This window comes from Vidua macroura, chromosome 5 (assembly GCF_024509145.1).
Source record: "Vidua macroura isolate BioBank_ID:100142 chromosome 5, ASM2450914v1, whole genome shotgun sequence".
NCBI lineage: Eukaryota > Metazoa > Chordata > Aves > Passeriformes > Viduidae > Vidua > Vidua macroura.
In genome coordinates this window covers 71,953,827-71,971,863 of record NC_071575.1, presented here as the reverse complement: position 1 = coordinate 71,971,863, position 18,037 = coordinate 71,953,827, and the positions used below count along the sequence as shown (strand labels likewise).

At 52.3% G+C, this 18,037-nt stretch overlaps 1 protein-coding gene across 1 annotated transcript; it reads right to left on the bottom strand.

Annotated features, from left to right (window-relative positions):
- Positions 1–7,404: 7,404 nt before the first annotated feature.
- On the bottom strand, positions 7,405–13,247 carry UCN3 (urocortin 3). Its single transcript, XM_053979005.1, has 2 exons — positions 13,171–13,247; positions 7,405–8,104 (listed from the first exon to the last, which is right to left on the bottom strand). Exon 2 carries the CDS (start codon positions 8,093–8,095, stop codon positions 7,637–7,639), a length of 459 nt encoding a protein of 152 aa, XP_053834980.1. The 5' UTR covers positions 8,096–8,104; positions 13,171–13,247; the 3' UTR covers positions 7,405–7,636.
- Between the last annotated feature and the right edge of the window lie 4,790 nt (positions 13,248–18,037).

Here is an 18,037-nt window from a genome sequence, read left to right as displayed (position 1 = left end):
TGAGGATTTGGGAAATATTCCCAAAACAGGGAAATCCAGCCAGGAATGGGGAGAGGAGAGGGGAGCTCCATCTGATCTTTGGGACAGGAGGTGGAAGGATCCCAAAAACTCTTTGTTGGCCCTAAAAAGCCAGGGGTGGCGACAGCCAGGACCAGGTTGGAGGTGGCCCCTGGGAAGGTCCAGGTCCCTTGAGCCACCCCAAAGATTTTCACCCCAAGATTTTCGTCCCAGATTGTCCCTGGGAAGATTCCAGGGCCGGCCGGGAATGCGGACAGGGAAAGGGAGGGGAGCTGTGTTTGACATTTGGGACAGGAGGTGGAAGGATCCCAAAACTCTTTGGTGGCCTCTGGGAAGGTCGGGGTCCCTTGAGTCACCCCAAAGCTCCCATCCCAGGTTGTCCCCTGAGGGATTTTGGGGGAAACCCCACAGATTTTGGGGAGCTGGAGCCTCCAATTCTCTCCACAAGAGGTGAATCCTGGTCGAGTGACTTCAGCTTTCTTTTCTCTTCTGGGAATAGCAAAACAAAATTCCAGCCTGCAGGAATGTTGGGAACATCCCTCCCTGTTCCACCCCTCCACCATTCTTAATTGCCTTTTATTCATAATTAAGCCACTGAGCGAATTACTTTGTGCTGATAGTAAATTCTACAGAACCTTTTGTTCAATTGTTTTAGCTAGGCCATTAGTTAAGAGCTTTAATTTGAATTTCATTTTTTAATTTAAAGGTTAAAAACTTGAAACTGTTGATGAAGGGGCTCCCTCTGAACCTTGGGATTCCATGGGAAGATCTCCCTTATTCCTTTTATCCTTTCCCATTCCCAACCTCCACACAGCTCATTTTTTGTTTATTTTTACTTTCAGGTGGCTCAAATTTAGGTTTTATTTTTCCCTGAGCTTTTCCCCATCCAGTAAAAGCTGCAGGCTGAGCTTTGCCAAGGAGCTTTGTCACGCTTTCGCTTTTAGATTAAATCCACTTTTTTCCATACTTTTGCCAGCAATTCCCTAGGGAATCCTTAAACCTCTCATTCCTGCTAAAGCAATCCCTGTCCTGCTGCCAGGGCTGGAAATTTAATTGGAATTGAGATGGGAATTCCAGCGTTTTGGCTCTGTCAGCCTCCTATAAAACCGTGCCCAAGCTCCCTGTCTCCCTGAAAAAAAATCCCTTCCCTCTCCTGGCTGCTCCCAGACGTGATGCAAGAATCCCTGGAAGCTGCAAACGAGCTGGGAAAGGGGATTGAGCCTGACCTCTGCCTTTCCCTGGATTGCAGCATGGATATTCCTCCTCCTCTGGGGACTCCCTGTGCCGTGAGGGAGCCAAGAAAAGCAGCTTGGGGAGGAAAAAATGAAAGGAAAAAGAGGAATCCAAGGAAAAAAAAGTAAAAATCCAAGGAAAAAAAGAAAAAGCTGGATCAGGCTGGAATTGAAGGGCTGGCTCGGGAATGTTTAAATGACCTGAGGGAAGGGAGCTGGATTTAAATCCTGATTTTTTCCTCATGGGAGCTCCTGGGGCTGGGAGGTCACCGAGGTGGGAAATCCCGGGAGCTGCCTCACCTCCAGCTGCCCTTTTCCTTGGAGCATTCCCAGCAGAAGGAATGAGGTTTTTCCATGCCTCCTTCCAGCCTCCTGGCCCCAGCAGGTTTAGGAGCTGGGAAAAAACCTCTTTAATTTAATTAAAAGTGATGGGTTTTCAGCACGTGCGCAGCGCTCCAGGGGCTTTGGGAAGGGACAATTCCAGCTCTGCCTGGGAGCTGTGGGTGTCATGGATGGAGGATCCAGCCAGGATCACGGCGCCGACGGAATATTCTTGGCACTCCTCCAGATCTGCCCTTGGCCTTTGTGGAATTCACCTGGCTGGAAGTTGGGAGCACCGCGCCTGAAGAGGTCCAGAAGATCCCAAAACCCCCTGGATCACGCAGGAACCGCGGGAATGGTGCCCTCCTGGAATTGTTTGGTGGTGGCAGAGAGGGTCTGGTGGGTGAGGTGGTGACGGGGGACACGAGGACACTAAAACCTGTCCCCTCCTGCTGGGAAAGGCTCCGGGAATTCTGGGAATGCCCAGGTGGGAAATGGAGGCGCTTTGAAGGATTTGCACCAGCAAATCCATGGAATTTGGGGTTTTCTTGGCTTCTAAATCCTCACTCACTGCTGCTTTCCCTATAACGTCCATCAGCACCTCCTGTGAATTCAGAAAAATTTCAGGAATTTTTTTTTTTTTTTTTGGGGGGGGAAATAAATTTTTAAAAATTAGTCTATTTAAAGGACTAAGCTCATTTTCCAAAATTCCCTTGCAACCTTCAGGGCTGGGAAGGGGTTTTCTGCTTCCCACCCTCCTTTTCCAAACGCTGGAATTCCTGGGGATGGGGCTCCTGGGTTGGGATCACGGGACTGGGATGGTTCTTCCAGCACTGGATCCATGAAAATTTGGACTGTCCCAGCTCCAGGGCAGCTCCAGCTCCCTGACCCCAAATAATCCTGAATTTTGACTCCTTGAGCCCAAACCATGGATAATGACAAGCCAAAGCCTTCCCCATGGAAGCTGGATCCCACTTCCAGAGGGAATGAGGGGCCTGGCACACCGGTGGGGAGGGGACCTTTCCATGCCTCAGTGTCCCTTCCCTGAAATAGGGATAAAAATTCCATCAGAGATGGGGAGTTAGGGATGCCCTGGAAGTCCTGGAGAAGCTGTGGGAGAGGGGATAAAGCCAGGACTGAAGTCACCAGTGAGACCAATCCCGTTGCAGGTGGACAATGGTTTTATTTTCCATGCAAAGCAGACAAAATCAAGGAATTCATGGACACGAGGTGTCCCAGAGGCCGGGAAAAGGAGTTTTAAAACTTTACACATGTTTAGGATGTGGGAACAGCTCCTTGGGAATCACGGTTTGGTCCCCTTGGACATTCCTGGTCTGTCCCAAGCCTTGCTTGGGTTCAGTGGAGGGTTGGGATCATCTGAGGAAAGCAGGAAATGAGGCTGTTCCCGGGAAAAATCCGTAAAAACTGGTCAGGAAGGGAATGGATGAAGAATCAAAGGAAAAGCACACGGGAATGACATGGAGATCCCGTCCAGCAGCCAGCGGAGCTGGGGCTGGGATTTGGGGAAGGGCCTCACCCTGCTTTGGATTTTCCATCTCCTGTCCCTGTGCTGAGGGGGGTCCATGAGGAGCTCCGGCTGCTGGGAATGCCCCAAATCCCAGGATAAATGGTCCCGGCCCCACCTGGGCCAGTCTGGAGCAGGCAGGAATCCCAGGGACATCCCAGCTGTGGGACAGGACGTCCCAGGAGCATCCCAGGAAGGGGATTCATTCCACCAGGGATGGCTCCAGGTGGGCCTGCAGCCCCTGCTCCAGAGCTCCTGACAGAATTCCCTACAAATCCATCCCATTCCTTGTCCTGCTCGCTGCTGGGAATTGCCTTGGTTTTCCCGGCCAAAACCCCATGGATGTGAACGTGGGGGTATTCCCTAAATACTGGGAGTGTAATTTTGGAATCTGTCCCTCAGCAGGTGGGGCTGGATCCTCCTCGGTCCCAGGATGGGATTCAGGATCCTGCTGTCCTCGGGAATGTCGGAACTCTTGCAGCACCTCTGGTTTGCTCTGATGGGAGGGGAAAAAAGTGGGGAAAAAACCTTGGAGTGTTGGCACGCGGAGGAGGAAAAGGAGGATGAGGGGATTCCTGGAGGCAGGGAAGAGCTGGATATCTGGGGGAAGGATTTGGGATCAGCTGGATGGGATCCAGCAGAGGGAAGGATTTGGGATGGGCTGGATGGGATCCAGCAGAGGGAAGGATTTGGGATGGGCTGGATGGGATCCAGCAGTGGGAAGGATTTGGGATGGTCTGGATGGGATCCAGAAGAGGGGAAGGATTTGGGATCAGCTGGAGAGGATCCAGCAGAGGGAAGGATTTGGGATGGGCTGGATGGGATCCAGCAGGGGGAAGGATTTGGGATGGGATCCAGCAGTGGGAAGGATTTGGATCAGCTGGAGAGGATCCAGCAGAGGGAAGGATTTGGGATGGGCTGGATGGGATCCAGCAGGGGGAAGGATTTGGGATGGGATCCAGCAGTGGGAAGGATTTGGATCAGCTGGATGGGATCCAGCAGAGGGAAGGATTTGGGATGGGATCCGGCAGTGGGAGCAGGAGGATGTGTGGGTCTGGGTGAGCAGCTCCGGGTACAAGACCAAGAGTTTGGTTTTCATCCCTGTGAGAAAAGGCAGGAAAGGCTGAATCCTGCCTGGAATCCTCCCTTGGATCCTACAAAATTCCACAAACATCGATGCTGCCCTTCCCAAGCACTCCCAAGCTCTGGGTGCTCCCAGCCCCATGGGAGGGTTGGTGGAGATTCCAGTGCTCCCATTCCCACCCCGTTTCCTCAGGAAATCTGCCGGTGCTTCAGCTCCTCTGGGCACCCCGGAGCTGCTGGGCAGAGCCTGGGAAGGGTTAATTTGGGAAGGATCCGTTTGGGAAGGGTTAATTTGGGAAGGATCCATTTGGGAAGAGTCAGTTTGGGAAGGATTCCTTTGAGAATGATCAGTTTGGGAAGGGTTAATTTGGGAAGTATCCATTTGGGAAGAGTCAATTTGAGAAGGGTCCATTTGGGAAGAGTCAGTTTGGGAAGGATCCATTTGGGAAGGATCCATTTGGGAAGGATTATTTTCAGAAGGGTCCATTTGGGAAGGATCAGTTTGGGAAGGGTTAATTTGAAAAGGGTCCATTTGGGAAGAGTCAGTTTGGGAAGGATCAATTTGGGAAGGGTTAATTTGGGAAGGATCAATTTGGGCAGGATTAATTTAGGAAGGATCCATTTGGGAAGGATTAATTTCAGAAGGGTCCATTTGGGAAGAGTCAGTTTGGGAAGGATCAATTTGGGAAGGGTTAATTTAGGAAGGATCCGTTTGGGAAGGATTAATTTGAGAAGGGTCCATTTGGGAAGAGTCAGCTTGGGAAGGATCCATTTGGGAAGGGTTAATTTGGGAAGGATCCATTTGGGAAGAGTCTGTTTGGGAAGGATCAATTTGGGAAGGGTGAATTTGGGAAGGATTAATTTCAAAAGGGTCCATTTGGGAAGAGTCAGTTTGAGAAGGATTCCTTTGGGAAGGATCAGTTTGGGAAGGATTCCTTTGGGAAGGATCAGTTTGGGAAGGGTTAATTTGGGAAGGATCCATTTGGGAAAAGTCAGTTTGGGAAGGATCAGTTTGGGAAGGGTGAATTTGGGAAGGATCCGTTTGGGAAGGGTTAATTTGGGAAGGATCCATTTGGGAAGAGTCAGTTTGGGAAGGATTCCTTTGGGAAGGATCCGTTTGGGAAGGGTTAATTTGGGAAGGATCCGTTTGTCCGGGTGCCAGGTGTGGGCGGGACTCCCGCCGGGATGCAGCTGGGAAGGGAGGATCCCTGCCTTCCCCACCACTCCTTATCAGCTGATAAGAGCTGCCCCTGCCTCAGCTCTGCCTGGAACCAGCAGATCCCTGCGCTCATCCCTTCCCACTCCCCTGGGAATTTCCTTCCTTCCAGAGGAAAGATCCCGTGGGAGCTCCAGGCAGGCGACCTTTGGAATTCCAGTCTCTCCCACAGGGCTGGGATGTTCTCCTTGTCCAGCCAGGAGCTGGGAAAGGATCCCAGGCAGGGGCTGGTGGGGGGAAAAGCTGTTCCCAACCTGGAGCGGCGCTTTCCTGGGAATCCCAGTGGGAAACCTCTCCCAAATTTCTGCTCAAAGCAGGGATTTCTCCCTGGGCTCTGAGCAAATCCCTCTGTCCCTCCTTCCAAGGATCCTCTGAGCATCCCGATGGCTGAGCCTGGGACACCTGGGGCCACCCGGACAACCCACAATCCCAACAAAGGGATGAGCGTCCAACTGGACACGGAGCAGGTGTGACCTTGTTCTTCCCGTGCCTCAGTTTCCCTGCACGGAAAATGGGGACAATGCCCATGTCCTGCTGGTTGAGAACACCGGGAATTTGCTGGGCTATAAAAATCCATATAATCCAAGATTCCAGCGGATTGCGATGGGAAAAGACCCCCTCCCGTGCACCCCTGGCGCTGAGGCAGGAGGTCATTGTCCCTCTGACGGCTCTCCAGGACATTTCCCACCCACCAGGACATTTCCAACCCTCTGGCTGTCCCGTGGTGTCCCACCCGGAATGTCCCCGTGGCCATGCCCTGGATGGGGCTGGCGGGATCTCATTTTCTCCTCTTGGTGAGCACCTCCTGGGGGAAGAAGGGCCAAATTTATGTCCCAGATTTCTTTCCCAAATTTCTCTCCACCTCCCAAACCTGCTGCATGCAGGGAAGAGGGAACAGGTGGAATTCCAGCGGGGCTGGGAGGTGGACAGAAGGGTTTAGAGGAAGGGATGGATATTCCAAGGTGGAGGGCCGGGAAGGAGCGGGGTGAGCACGGATGGTCTGTGGATGAGGAGCTGAACCTGGACCAGCTGGAAAACGGAGCAGTGGGGAAATGGGAAGGGACAGGTGGGAATTCGTGGTGGGACCCGGGGTGGGTTTGGAGCAGCCACGGAGCCACCTCCAGGTCCTGGGATCCAAACCCACCTGGGGCCGTGTGGGCGGCCCTGGCCGGACTCATCAGGGGACACTGGGGCTGTGTGGGTGACAATGGCCAGGACCCATCAGGGGACACTGGGGCTGTGTGGGTGACAATGGCCAGGACCCATCAGGGGACACTGGGGCTGTGTGGGTGACAATGGCCAGGACCCATCAGGGGACACTGGGGCTGTGTGGGTGACAATGGCCAGGACCCATCAGGGGACACTGGGGCTGTGTGGGTGACAGTGGCCAGGACCTATGTGGGGACATTGGAGCTGTGTGGGTGACAATGGCCAGGACCTATGTGGGGACACCGGGGCTGTGTGGGTGACAATGGTCAGGACCCATCAGGGGACACTGGGGCTGTGTGGGTGACAATGGCCAGGACCCATCAGGGGACACTGGGGCTGTGTGGGTGACAATGACAATCAGAGGACACCGGGGCTGTGTGGGTGACAATGGCCAGGACCCATCAGGGGACACCGGGGCTGTGTGGGTGACGATGGCCAGAGCCCATCAGGGGACACTGGGGCTGTGTGGGTGACAATGACCATCAGGGGACACCGGGGCTGTGTGGGTGACAATGGCCAGAGCCCATCAGGGGACACCGGGGCCGTGTGGGTGGGAAGTTGATGCTGAAGGTGCTGGTGACTCAGGGAAGACCCAGGAGGAGGAGCTGGGCAATCCATCCTGAGGTTGTCCCTGCACTTTTCCCTTCCCAGTGGATTGGTGGCCGTGGCAGGAGCAGCTCGTGGTGGGATTTGGGAAGGCCGTGGTGGGGACAGGGCCACGAGGCCGAGCTGGGGGAGGAATCCCTACGGACCCAACGGAGCAGCCGGGGCAGGAGATGGGACAACAAAGCATTGGAAACTCCAGAGATCGTAACTTTAATCAGGAACCTTCCCGGGTGACGCGTCCCCTGCGCCCTGCCGGGGACAGGGACCTCTTCCCTGCGCGTGGAAATGTCCGGAAGGAATGGCGGAGGCGAGCGGGGAGGAGACAAGGGGAGGAGAAGGAACATGGATGTGAGGCCGCTCGATGGGTCAAAACCAGACAGCGCCGATGTCACACCCGGCCATGAGTCCCCTCCGGCGGTGGCCCAGTCACTTCCTCCGCCCGATCTGGGCCATGAGGTGGGCGTTGGCCGCCGCCTTGGCCCGCAAGTTCTTGGCCTTGGCGATGTTGAAGAGGATGTTCATGATGTTGGTGGGGACGTCGAGGGACAGCGTGACCTTGGTGCGCCGGTCGCTCTTGGCCCGGTTCTGGTAGGTCTTGCCCTTCGCCGGCGCCGGGGACGCGTGTTTGTAGTGGCTGTCCCCCGGGAATGTCCTTTTCCCCAGCTCTTCCTCCGCCGCGTCCTCCTCGGACGCCTCCTCCAGGGACGGCGACTCGGAGCCGCGCTTGTCCAGGACGGCGTTCTCCTCGGGAAGGATCCCCTGCGCTCCCGACAGGGCGGCGTTGAGGCAGCTGAAGATGGAGGCGGCGCTGGAGAGGCTCAGGGCCCGGCCGGTCCCGGCAGCTCCGAGCAGGACGAGGAGCAGCAGCAGCCTGGGGTGGGACATGGCGGTGGCCTGGCCGTGGAGACACCCAGGGGAGGGCAGAGAGGGACGTGAGCTTCCCGTGGGAGCTGGGGAGGTCCAGATCTCCTCATCCCTTCCCGATCCCTAAACTCCCCTTCCTGCGCTCTTGGAGTCACCTCCCAGGTCCCATCCAAAGGTTGGGACAGGTGGGAAGGAGCAACGCCCAGCCCTTGGTTTGGGGTGCTGATGGGAGGTGGGATGTCCAAGGAGCTTCAGTTCCATGGAGCTTCCATGGAATTTCCATGCAGGTGAGGGTTTGGCCTTTGCTTCCATGGAGCTTCCACGGAGAGGAGAATTTGACATTTTTTTCATGGAACTTCCATGGAGCTTCCATGGATGAGAGGATTTGGCCTTTCCTTTGTGGAGTTTCCATGGAGTTTCCACAGGGCTTCCATGGAGGTGAGGGTTTGGGCTTTCCTTCATGGAACTTCCATAGAGAGGAGGATTTGGCCTTTGCTTTGTGGAGCTTCCATGGACGAGAGGATTTGGCCTTTCCTTCCATGGAACTTCCATTGAGTTTCCATGGAGAGGAGAATTTGGCCTTTCCTTCACAGAACTTCCATGGAGCTTCCAGGGATGAGAGGATTTGGCCTTTGCTTCCATGGAGATTCCATGGAGAGGAGAATTTGACATTTCTTCCATGGAACTTCCATGGATGAGAGGATTTAGCCTTTGCTTCCAGGGAACTTCCATGGAGCTTCTATGGAGAGGAGGATTTGGCCTTTCCTTCATGGAACTTCCATGGAGTTTCCATGGAGGGGAGGATTTGGCCTTTGCTTCCATGGAAGCTCCATGGAACTTCCAGGGATGAGAGGACTTGGCCTTTGCTTCCATGGAGAGGAGATTTTGACCTTTCCTTCATGGAGTTTCCATGGAGTTTCCACAGGGCTTCCGTGGAGGTGAGGGTTTGGCCTTTCCTTCCATGGAACTTCCATGGAGTTTCCATGGAGAGGAGAATTTGGCCTTTCCTTCACAGAACTTCCATGGAGCTTCCATGGATGAGAAGATTTGGCCTTTGCTTCCATGGAGCTGAGATTCCATGGAGAGAATTTGACATTTCTTCCATGGAACTTCCATGGAGCTTCCATGGATGAGAGGACTTGGCCTTTCCTTCATGGAACTTCCACGGAGAGGAGAATTTGGCCTTTCCTTCATGGGATTTCCATGGAGAGGAGGATTTGGCCTTTCCTTCATGGAAATTCCATGAAACTTCCCTGGGGAGGAAGATTCAGCCTTTCCTTCATGGCACACGCGTGGCTGCTGCAGGAGACCCTGTTTGGACCATGGGGACCCCACAGATCCCACTCCAGCTCCTCGAAGTGTCCCTGGCTGCCACAAAGGTGGCATTCCCTGTCCCCTGCTCTCCCTGAAGTCACCAGAGATGTTCCTCAAGCCCATCCCACCTCCCTCAGTCCCAAAAGGATGTGGGAATGATGATCCCGTGTGATGGCCCCGTGTCCCCTCTCCAGCCTTGGCCTTGGGTGCTCCGGGCTTGCTCCATCCCCAGGATCCTCCTGCTTGAAACACGGTCGTTTTTGGGGTCATTTTTGGGGTATTTTTGGTCCCCAGGATCCTCCTGCTTGAAACATGGTCGTTTTTGGGGTCATTTTTGGGGTCTTTTTGGGGTCTTTTTGGCCCATTTTTGGGGGCTGTAAATCCCTGGAGAGCCCTCCTGCTCCACAAACCCTCCCCATCTCCCTTTATCCCCACCTGACCTCTCCAAAAAGCCACCAAGGATCTCCCGCGGGGCTTTTTGCCCATTCCCAGCATGGAAAAATGTCCCCAGCCAGCCCCGAGGCCGGGCGGGCTCTCCAAGCTCCTGGAATCCGGCTGGCATTCCCAAAACCCTGGAATCCTGCTGGCATTCCCAATCTTCTGGCCCCATCTTGTGGCCACCGGCTCGCGCGGCAATTCCTGGTTGGGGACAATCCAGGGATGGCGGGGACCTCAGCTGGGGCTGGAATTCCATCCCTGATTTTGGGGTTGGGAGCGGATTTTATTCCCACGGGGGCTTGCGGAGCAGCAGGAGGTCTTGGGAATACTCCTGGGAATGGGGGGGGTGTTCCTCAGATCCATCCAAACTCCATCCACGGTCTGGGATCTGTCACCTGCTGAGCCACGCTCCCTAAAATTGCCCTTCCCTGTCCGTGGAGGGGCAATTTTGGGAAATTTTATCCCCAAAATTCTGCCTTTTGCCATTCCTTGGAGAGGGAATTTCGGGCGGGTTTATGCCTGTAGGTCTGTCCTTGGAGAGGGAATTTTGGGAAGGTCTTTTCCCCTTAAATTTGCCCTTTGCTGTTCCTCAGAGTGGGAATTTGGGGCAGGTTTATTCCCTTAATTCTACCCTTTATTGTCCAAGAGAGGAGGAGATTTGGGAAATTTCATCCTCTAAATTCTGCCTTTTTTTCCATTCCTTGGAGAGGGAATTTTGGGAAGTTTTATTCCCTAAATTCTGCCTTTCTCCATTCCTTGGAAAGAGAATTTTGGGAAGGTCTTTTCCCCTTAACTTTGCCCTTTGCTGTCTCTTGGAGAGGGAGATTTGGGAATTATTTTATCCTCTAAATTCTGCCTTTTGCCATTCCTCGGAGAGGGAATTTTGGGCAGGTTTATCCCCTTAACTCTGCCCATTGCTGGTCCTTGGAGGGGGAATTTTGGAAAGGTTTGTTTATCCCTTTAATTCTTCCCTTTGCCATCTCTTGGAGAGGGAATTTCGGGCAGCCTTATCCCCTAAATTCTGCCTTTTGCCACTCCTTGGAGAGGGAATTTCTGTCTATTCCCATTAACTCTGCCCTTTATTGTCCGTAGAGGGGAGAGATTTGGGAAGTTTCATCCTCTAAATTCTGCCTTTTGCCATTCCTTGGAGGGGGAATTTTGGGCAGGTTTATCCCTTTAATTCTGCCCTTTTCCATCCCTTGGAGAGGGAGTTTTGGGAAATTTCCCCTTAAATTTGGGCAGGTTTATCCCTTTAACTCTGCTCTTTGCTGTCCATGGGAAAGGGGAGAGGTCTGGGAGGTTCATTCCCTGAACTCTTCCCTTTTCCCCCTTCCCGAGGGAGATTTGGCCGTGCCGATCCTCCCTCAGGATTCCAGGGAGCTGCTCCATTCCCACTTCTTTGCCTCCCATTTCACCCCTTCCCAAAACCCCCAAATCCATCCCCTCCACCTTTCCCTGGATCCGGATGGGAGAGGAAGAGGAGCAGCCGTGGAATGATCCAGGGAAAGCTTTTCCTGCAGGATCAAGGGAGGAAAACCCTTCCCAGGCACTCGACCTCCACATGGGATCATCGAGGACCCCAAACTCTCCTTTCCTCCAGCCCCAAATCCCACATTTGGCCATTTAAACATGAGGATATCCCAGGATTTAATTTTTTCGTGGAAAAGGCGACGGAGATTTGGGGACAGGGATTTTTCCATGTGATCCAAGGCTGAGATTCCCGAAGGACTCGGGATGAAGATTCCTCCCAACCCAAAATTCCCCTTTTTTTCCCAGCTGCGTTTCACCTCCCTCCACCCTCAGCAAAGCCCTGCAGGATGGGATGCTCGGGATGGGAATTTAGGGATTGGGGATTTTCCCACCCCTGCATGATTCCCAAATCCCGGATGGGGAGCGGGAATGTCGCCCAAAGCCCTTCCAGAGCTGGCAGATCCCCAGGGTGTTCCTGCCCCGTCTGGAATCTCGGAGCAGCAGCTCCCTCCACGGACTGAATCCAGCGCCTTTTCCTGGGGTTTTTTTCCCATCCTTTCCCGCTCAGCAAAACTCTGGGAATCTCAGCTGAGCCGAGGGAAAGGCAGAACAAGGGGAAAACGCGGCTGGAGCCGTCCGCGCCCATTCCTGCTCCTCGCCGGGATGGATATCCTGGCAAAAAGAACAGAAATAAAAGGAAAAAAAAAAAAAAAAAAGCAAGGAAAAGCTGATTTTTTTGGGATTGGGTTTGTTTTTGCCGGGGGTGGGGGGCGGGTTGTGCCCCTCCGCTCCAGGAAGTTTTTACGGAGCAGGAAAAAAAGCTGGAATTGCGTTTTCCTCCTTGCTAAAAAAAAAAAAAAAAAAAAAAAAAAAGGCAGGAAAAGGAGGAAAACCACCCGCGGTGAATCGGAGGAAAATGGGAATTAAATCCGCGCTGCTGCTCCGCCCGCCGGGAATTGCTGCGATAGCCGGGAGCGTTTTCCAGGAATTTTATCGGGATGCTGCCGACCCTGAAAAATCTCCCGCTGGGTTTGGAAGGAGAAAAGCGCCCCGTTCCAGCGAGGAAAAGCGGGAGCAGGGATTCGCTGCTGGCCTCGGCGGCAGAGGGCCGGGAATGGAGCGGGATTTTCCCAGGTAAGTCTGGGATAAATCTGGGAATGGGACCTGGGGACTTCTTCAACTGTCCGGTGCTGCCTGCGCTTCCCCGCTGAGCTTTGCGCTTTTCCCGCGGCTGATTCCCAAAATCCGGGCGGGCTCGGGGCTCGGGGGTGGCTGTGCCTTGCTCTCCTCCCCATCCCTGCGGTGACAGCAGGGATTTATCTCCCTAATTTTCCTTTTCCCAAGATTTCCCAATCCTTCCCCTGCTGCCTATTCCAGTCTGCCTCCCAGAATTGCTGGGATAATAATAATTAAAAAAAAAAAAAAAAAATTGTTTTTCCTAGGAGGGAGGGCGAGGGGAATTTTGAATCCTGTGATATCAAAATATCTTGGATTGCTTTTCCCTACCTTGCCTTTCTTTTTTTCCCTAAAAAAAAAAAAAACCCAAAACCAAAACAAAAAACAACAACAACAAAACAACAACAACAACAACAAAAAAACCCCAAAAAACCTGGAAAATTCAATGCCTGGAGCGTGGATTTGCCTCCTACAAGGACATTTTCCTTTCCCAACAAAGATTTTGTGGCAAAATAAATTTGTGGGGGAGCAAAACTCAGGAAAACAGCCCAGGATGGGATCCGGAGGTGGAAAAGTCTCTCAGTCCCTAAAAACCAAAAAAACCCCTGGAATCTGATTTCCCAAGGAAAACAGTGGAATATTTAATTTTTTTTTTTTTTTTTTGCAAATGGGGGAATGAATGGAATCCAGGCACTCACCTGCTTCTCCTGGATGCTTGGGATGGGAAGGATTTGCCGTGGAATCACTCCCAGGAAAGAGGCATCAGGAGCCTTTCCCCAACTTCTCCTCCTTGATTATTTTTTATTTTATTTTATTTTTTTTTTTTCCCTCCCAGGGACTGGGATATTTTTTTCCCTCTCTCTGGAAACCTTTCCCCCCCTCCCCGGTGTATTTATAAAAAACCCAGGGATCACGGGGTTGGAGTCGTGATTCCAGACGCGGAGCCTTGGCTTGGGAATGATTTCATTAAAATGAGATCAGAGCGAGCCGGCGACGTCACGGAGCCTCTCCCCATCCGCAGGGAAAAAACGGGAATTGGGGTGGGGGGGGGGGGAAAAGACGTCGGATCCCAAAATCTGGGAAGAGTCACCCCAACGCGGGGCTGGCGTCAGTGCCGGGATTTTGTAGGATCACGCACGGCTTTGTCCCCGGGGTTTTGGGGCAGGGGTGTTTCAATTCCAAAGGTTTTTTTTCCGGCTCCAAGGATGGCTCTTGGGGTTCCAGCGTGGATTGAGGTTATCCCACAAAAAGTGGTTTTTATTCCGAGAGTGGGGATTTGGAAGGGTTTTCCCTGTTTTTCCCATTTCCCAGGGAATTTTCTCTTCCCAGTCATGCAGGGAAACCCCCTGGAAAATGGAAAAATTGGGAAACTTCTCCCAGGATTTGTGAGCACAATCCCAGGAGAAGCTTTGGGAGAGGATGGGAAGGACGAGGTGTGGGATGAGGGGAAAAAACGCTCCAATTCCCTAAAACTCCAGCAGGATTAACTGGGATCATCCCAAAACTGCAGCTGGGGGGGGGGGGGAAATTCCCAGTTTGGGCTCCCAGCACCAGACTGGTCCCAGTGAGCCCGGAGAGGAAACTCCTGGAATCCCCCAAGGTTTGGGAGCAGAAGAGGATTGGAATGGAGATTTGGGAACAGGGATGGAGATTTGGGGACAGGGATTTTTCCATGTGATCCAAGGAAGATCTCAGGTCCCTCCAAAGGGTCCCACCACGGATTTTTGGCTGGGTTGGATTCTCCTGGAGGCTCCAGGACCAAATTATCCAAAAACTCCTTTCTGAAACTTCCTTGGAAAAGCCATGGCTGAGCTGGAGGGGAGCAGTTATCCCTGGGAATGAGGCAAATCCTACTAAAAGTGGGAAAAATCCCTGGAGAAAACCCTGGAGCCAGCAGAGACTTGGGGTGGGCTCTGATTTAGGGTGGGGAGATGTTCCCACTCCCAGCCTGGAGAGAAGGAGCCAGAATTGTGGGAATTCCTGGATGAGGATCCAGGATCTGAGCTGGGAGCTTCCCTTTGCCTCCAAACCTCGGGAATTCTGCCCAGTCAGGATCCTCCTCTCCAGCAATTCCTTCCTTTCCCACCTCAGTTCGGAGCTTCCAGCTCCTGGGATGTGGTTCTGGCTCCCCTCCTTCCCTGAGGCCTGGAAGGGAATTTTTTCCTCCAAATGTTTGGAATTTTGGAGCTGCTTCTGGGAAAGAAAACTCCCAGGCTCAACTCAACACAAGGAGCTGGGTGGGAAAATCCACGTGAGGGATTTTTCCAAGGAAAAGGACCAGGGCACGGGACTGAGAGACTTTTCCACCTCTGGATCCCATCCTGGGCTGTTTTCCTGAGTTTTATTCCCCCCACAAATTTCTTTTCCCCACAAAATCTTTGTTGGGAAGGGAAAATGTCCTTGGAAGAGGCAAATCCACGCTCCAGACATGGATTTTTCCACATTTCAGACGTGGAATTTTCGTGGTGGCTTTATTAAGGAAAAATAGGGAAGAGAAGGCAGGAAAAAGAAGGAATTTCCCGGTTCATCCCTTGAAAAGCAAATCCGACTTTTTTTGGCTGCCACGGTTTGGAATTCCCGGCCGTGGGAGGAGAATTTGCTGCAGGAGAATTGTGTTTCCAAGGGCAAATTCCATCCAAATATCCCTCGGGAAGGAGCGAGCTGAGCCAGGAACATCTGAGGGCGCCCACAGGACCTGGAGGCCTCAAACTTCCCAAAAGTTTCCCTGAAAAAATCCCGAATTTATGAAAAATGCAGGAAGTGAGGAGCAATCCCACACATCCCTGGGATTCCACCTCTCCTCACCTTTTCCCGGGAGCTGAATTTCCGGGAGTGAATCTTTGCTCGGAGCTCATTAAAGTTTCATCTCCACAAGCCGGGGAAAATCAGGGATTTGGGGTCATTCCAGCCCAGGAACTTCAAAAACCAAACAAAAATCCCAAATCCCAGAAGTTCCCTTGGTGATCCCTTGGTGCTTCCAGCATTCCATGATTCCATGGAATTCCATGGATGTGTTGAGGGGCAGAAAGGACTTTTCTGTTTGGCTTTGTCCCTTTTTTTTCCCAGTTTTTAGGGCTCAGTTTGCATTTTCCAGGCTATGGAAGGAGGAGAATTTCCCTAAAATCCTACAGCAAACCCTTCCTCTGCCACCAGGCTGATTTAGGGGATTTTATGGGATCTCTCTTCCTTCTAACCCCATTTTGGGGGTGATTTTCACTCCTTCCAACAGCTCAAATCCGTAAAGTTTTCCCAAATGTTGGAAAACTCCATCCGATGGGAAGAGAAGAGCTGGGAATACAAAATTTTGAATAATTATTTTGCTTTTTTTGCACTTTTTTTCACCTTTTCCGAGGGCATTTGTATCCCTGGATTTCCACAAAGCTCTCCCTGTTTGATCTTCCTGGGACTTAAATAAATTAGTTCAATTAATTAAAAATTAATTCAATTAATTAAAGCCTGGAGCATTGGATGCCAATGGAATGTCAGGAAAGCTCCTTGGCACGAACTGGCTTTGGGGCTTTTTTGGGAAATTCCCAAAAATCACTCGGGCCAAACCCAAAAATCCAATCCAGTGGCAACTCCTGGGCATGGAATTAAACTTGGAATTAAACTTGGAATTAAACTTGGAATTAAACTTGGATTTTGCTGCTTTCCCTCCAAAGGAAGAGGAGATAAAAAGTGGTGGAAGAGAAAAAATAATCCCAAATCCTCCAAATTTTCCTGGAATGTTTTTATTTCTTTCCCTCTGTTGCATCTCCTGCCCCTTTTCCAAAGGGATTTTTGCACCTCCTTGGGCACGTGGGCAGCACAGACAGAAAATCCAGGAATTAGTGAAGGGAGCCTGGATCCTCACTCACACTCCGGGAATTTTCCCTGATTTTCTGCGTCCCAACGGAAAATCCACTTTTATCCCAAGGATCTTGGAGCTGCTCCTGCTTTCTCCTGCACCCAGAGCTGGGATCTGATCCCACTGCCGAGGCTGCAGCAGCTGGAAAAGGCTGGAAAAGTTCAGGGAATGTTTCATTCCCTCCAGGTGGGTTTTGATGCCTTTCCAGGATTTTTTTTTTTGGGATTTTCCAGGTGGTTTCAGGTGCCAGACGGAGCAGGACAAACAGCCCAAGGTGGGATTTCTCCTTGGATCTCCAGGGACAAACCCATCCTGATTTTTCTCCCTTTCCTGCTTGGCATTGAAGGTTTTCCAGGATTTTCCAAGGATTTTTTTTTTTTTGCCTTCCCAAGAGTGTTGGGATGCAATTCTACCCTTGGAATGGGGATGGGAATTCCCTGGGGATTCAGGGATAGGGGGGACTGTTCCTGCTCCGAACAGGGATGAGGATTTGGGAACAGGGATAAGGATTTGGGAACAGGGATGGGGATGGGGATTTGGGAACAGGGATAAGGGTTTGGGAACAGGGAACAGGGATGGGGATTTGGGAACAGGGATGGGGATTTGGGAACAGGGATAAGGATTTGGGAACAGGGAACAGGGATGGGGATTTGGGAACAGGGATGGGGATTTGGGAACAGGGATAAGGATTTGGGAACAGGGAACAGGGATGGGGATTTGGGAACAGGGATGGGGATTTGGGAACAGGGATAAGGATCTGGGAACAGGGATGGGGATGGGGATTTGGGAACAGGGATGGGGATGGGGATTTGGGAACAGGGATAAGGAGTCCACCCCAAAAGGATTGTGGATGGCAGGAAAAGCCCCAGGAGAGGCTGGAGGGAGTCACGGAGGCTTTTCCAAGATTTAGGCCAGGCTGGACAAAGCTTGGAACAATTTGGGATCGTGGCAGGTGTCCCTGGCCATGGGGTGAGCTTTAGGATCCTTTCCCACCGAACCATTCCATGATTCCAGGATTAAATCCAGCCCTCCATTAAGGGCATCTTGAATTGCTCCCACTGCAAAAATCCATAATTAATGAGCCCCATTCCAGCTGGGAACACCACCAGGGATTTTCGGGGCTGCTTTTCCATCTGGCAGGGTTTTGTCGGCTCCTTCCCGACGGATCCGATCCAATCTCCCGGCACATCCAGAGGGTGCTGGGTGAGGCTCAGCCGTGGCCATTTCAGGGCTGGCTCGTTATCCAATTACCAAATTATCCCGACCCAGCCTCTCCTCCCTCTCCATCCCTTTTCCTTTGTCGGGGTTGCTTAGGAACTGCCGCGGACATCGGAGGCTGCGGCCGGGAGATTCCAAGATCCCCCGGCTGCATGCAGGAATCCGTATTCCAATATCCGATATTCCAGGAATCCCCTCCTGGAAAGGGGCTGGGAACGCTCCTAAATCCATGGATTCGCATCCCCGAGCCACAAATCCCGACCCAGAATCCCTCTTTATTTCCAAATTCCATGCGGGTTTGTGAGCTGGCTTGGCGTGCGTTAAATCCCGGATTTCCGCTGCTCACCTCGGCTTTTCCCAAGGCCTTTCTCCGAAGCATGTTCTGGAATTTTCTGCTTCGGAGCCTGCAAAGCCACCAGAAAACCTAAAGCCTCTCCCCGCACTGCTGCCCTGAGATCATTTCAAGGAACTCGATTAGGCTGCCCTGACATTTCCAGGGA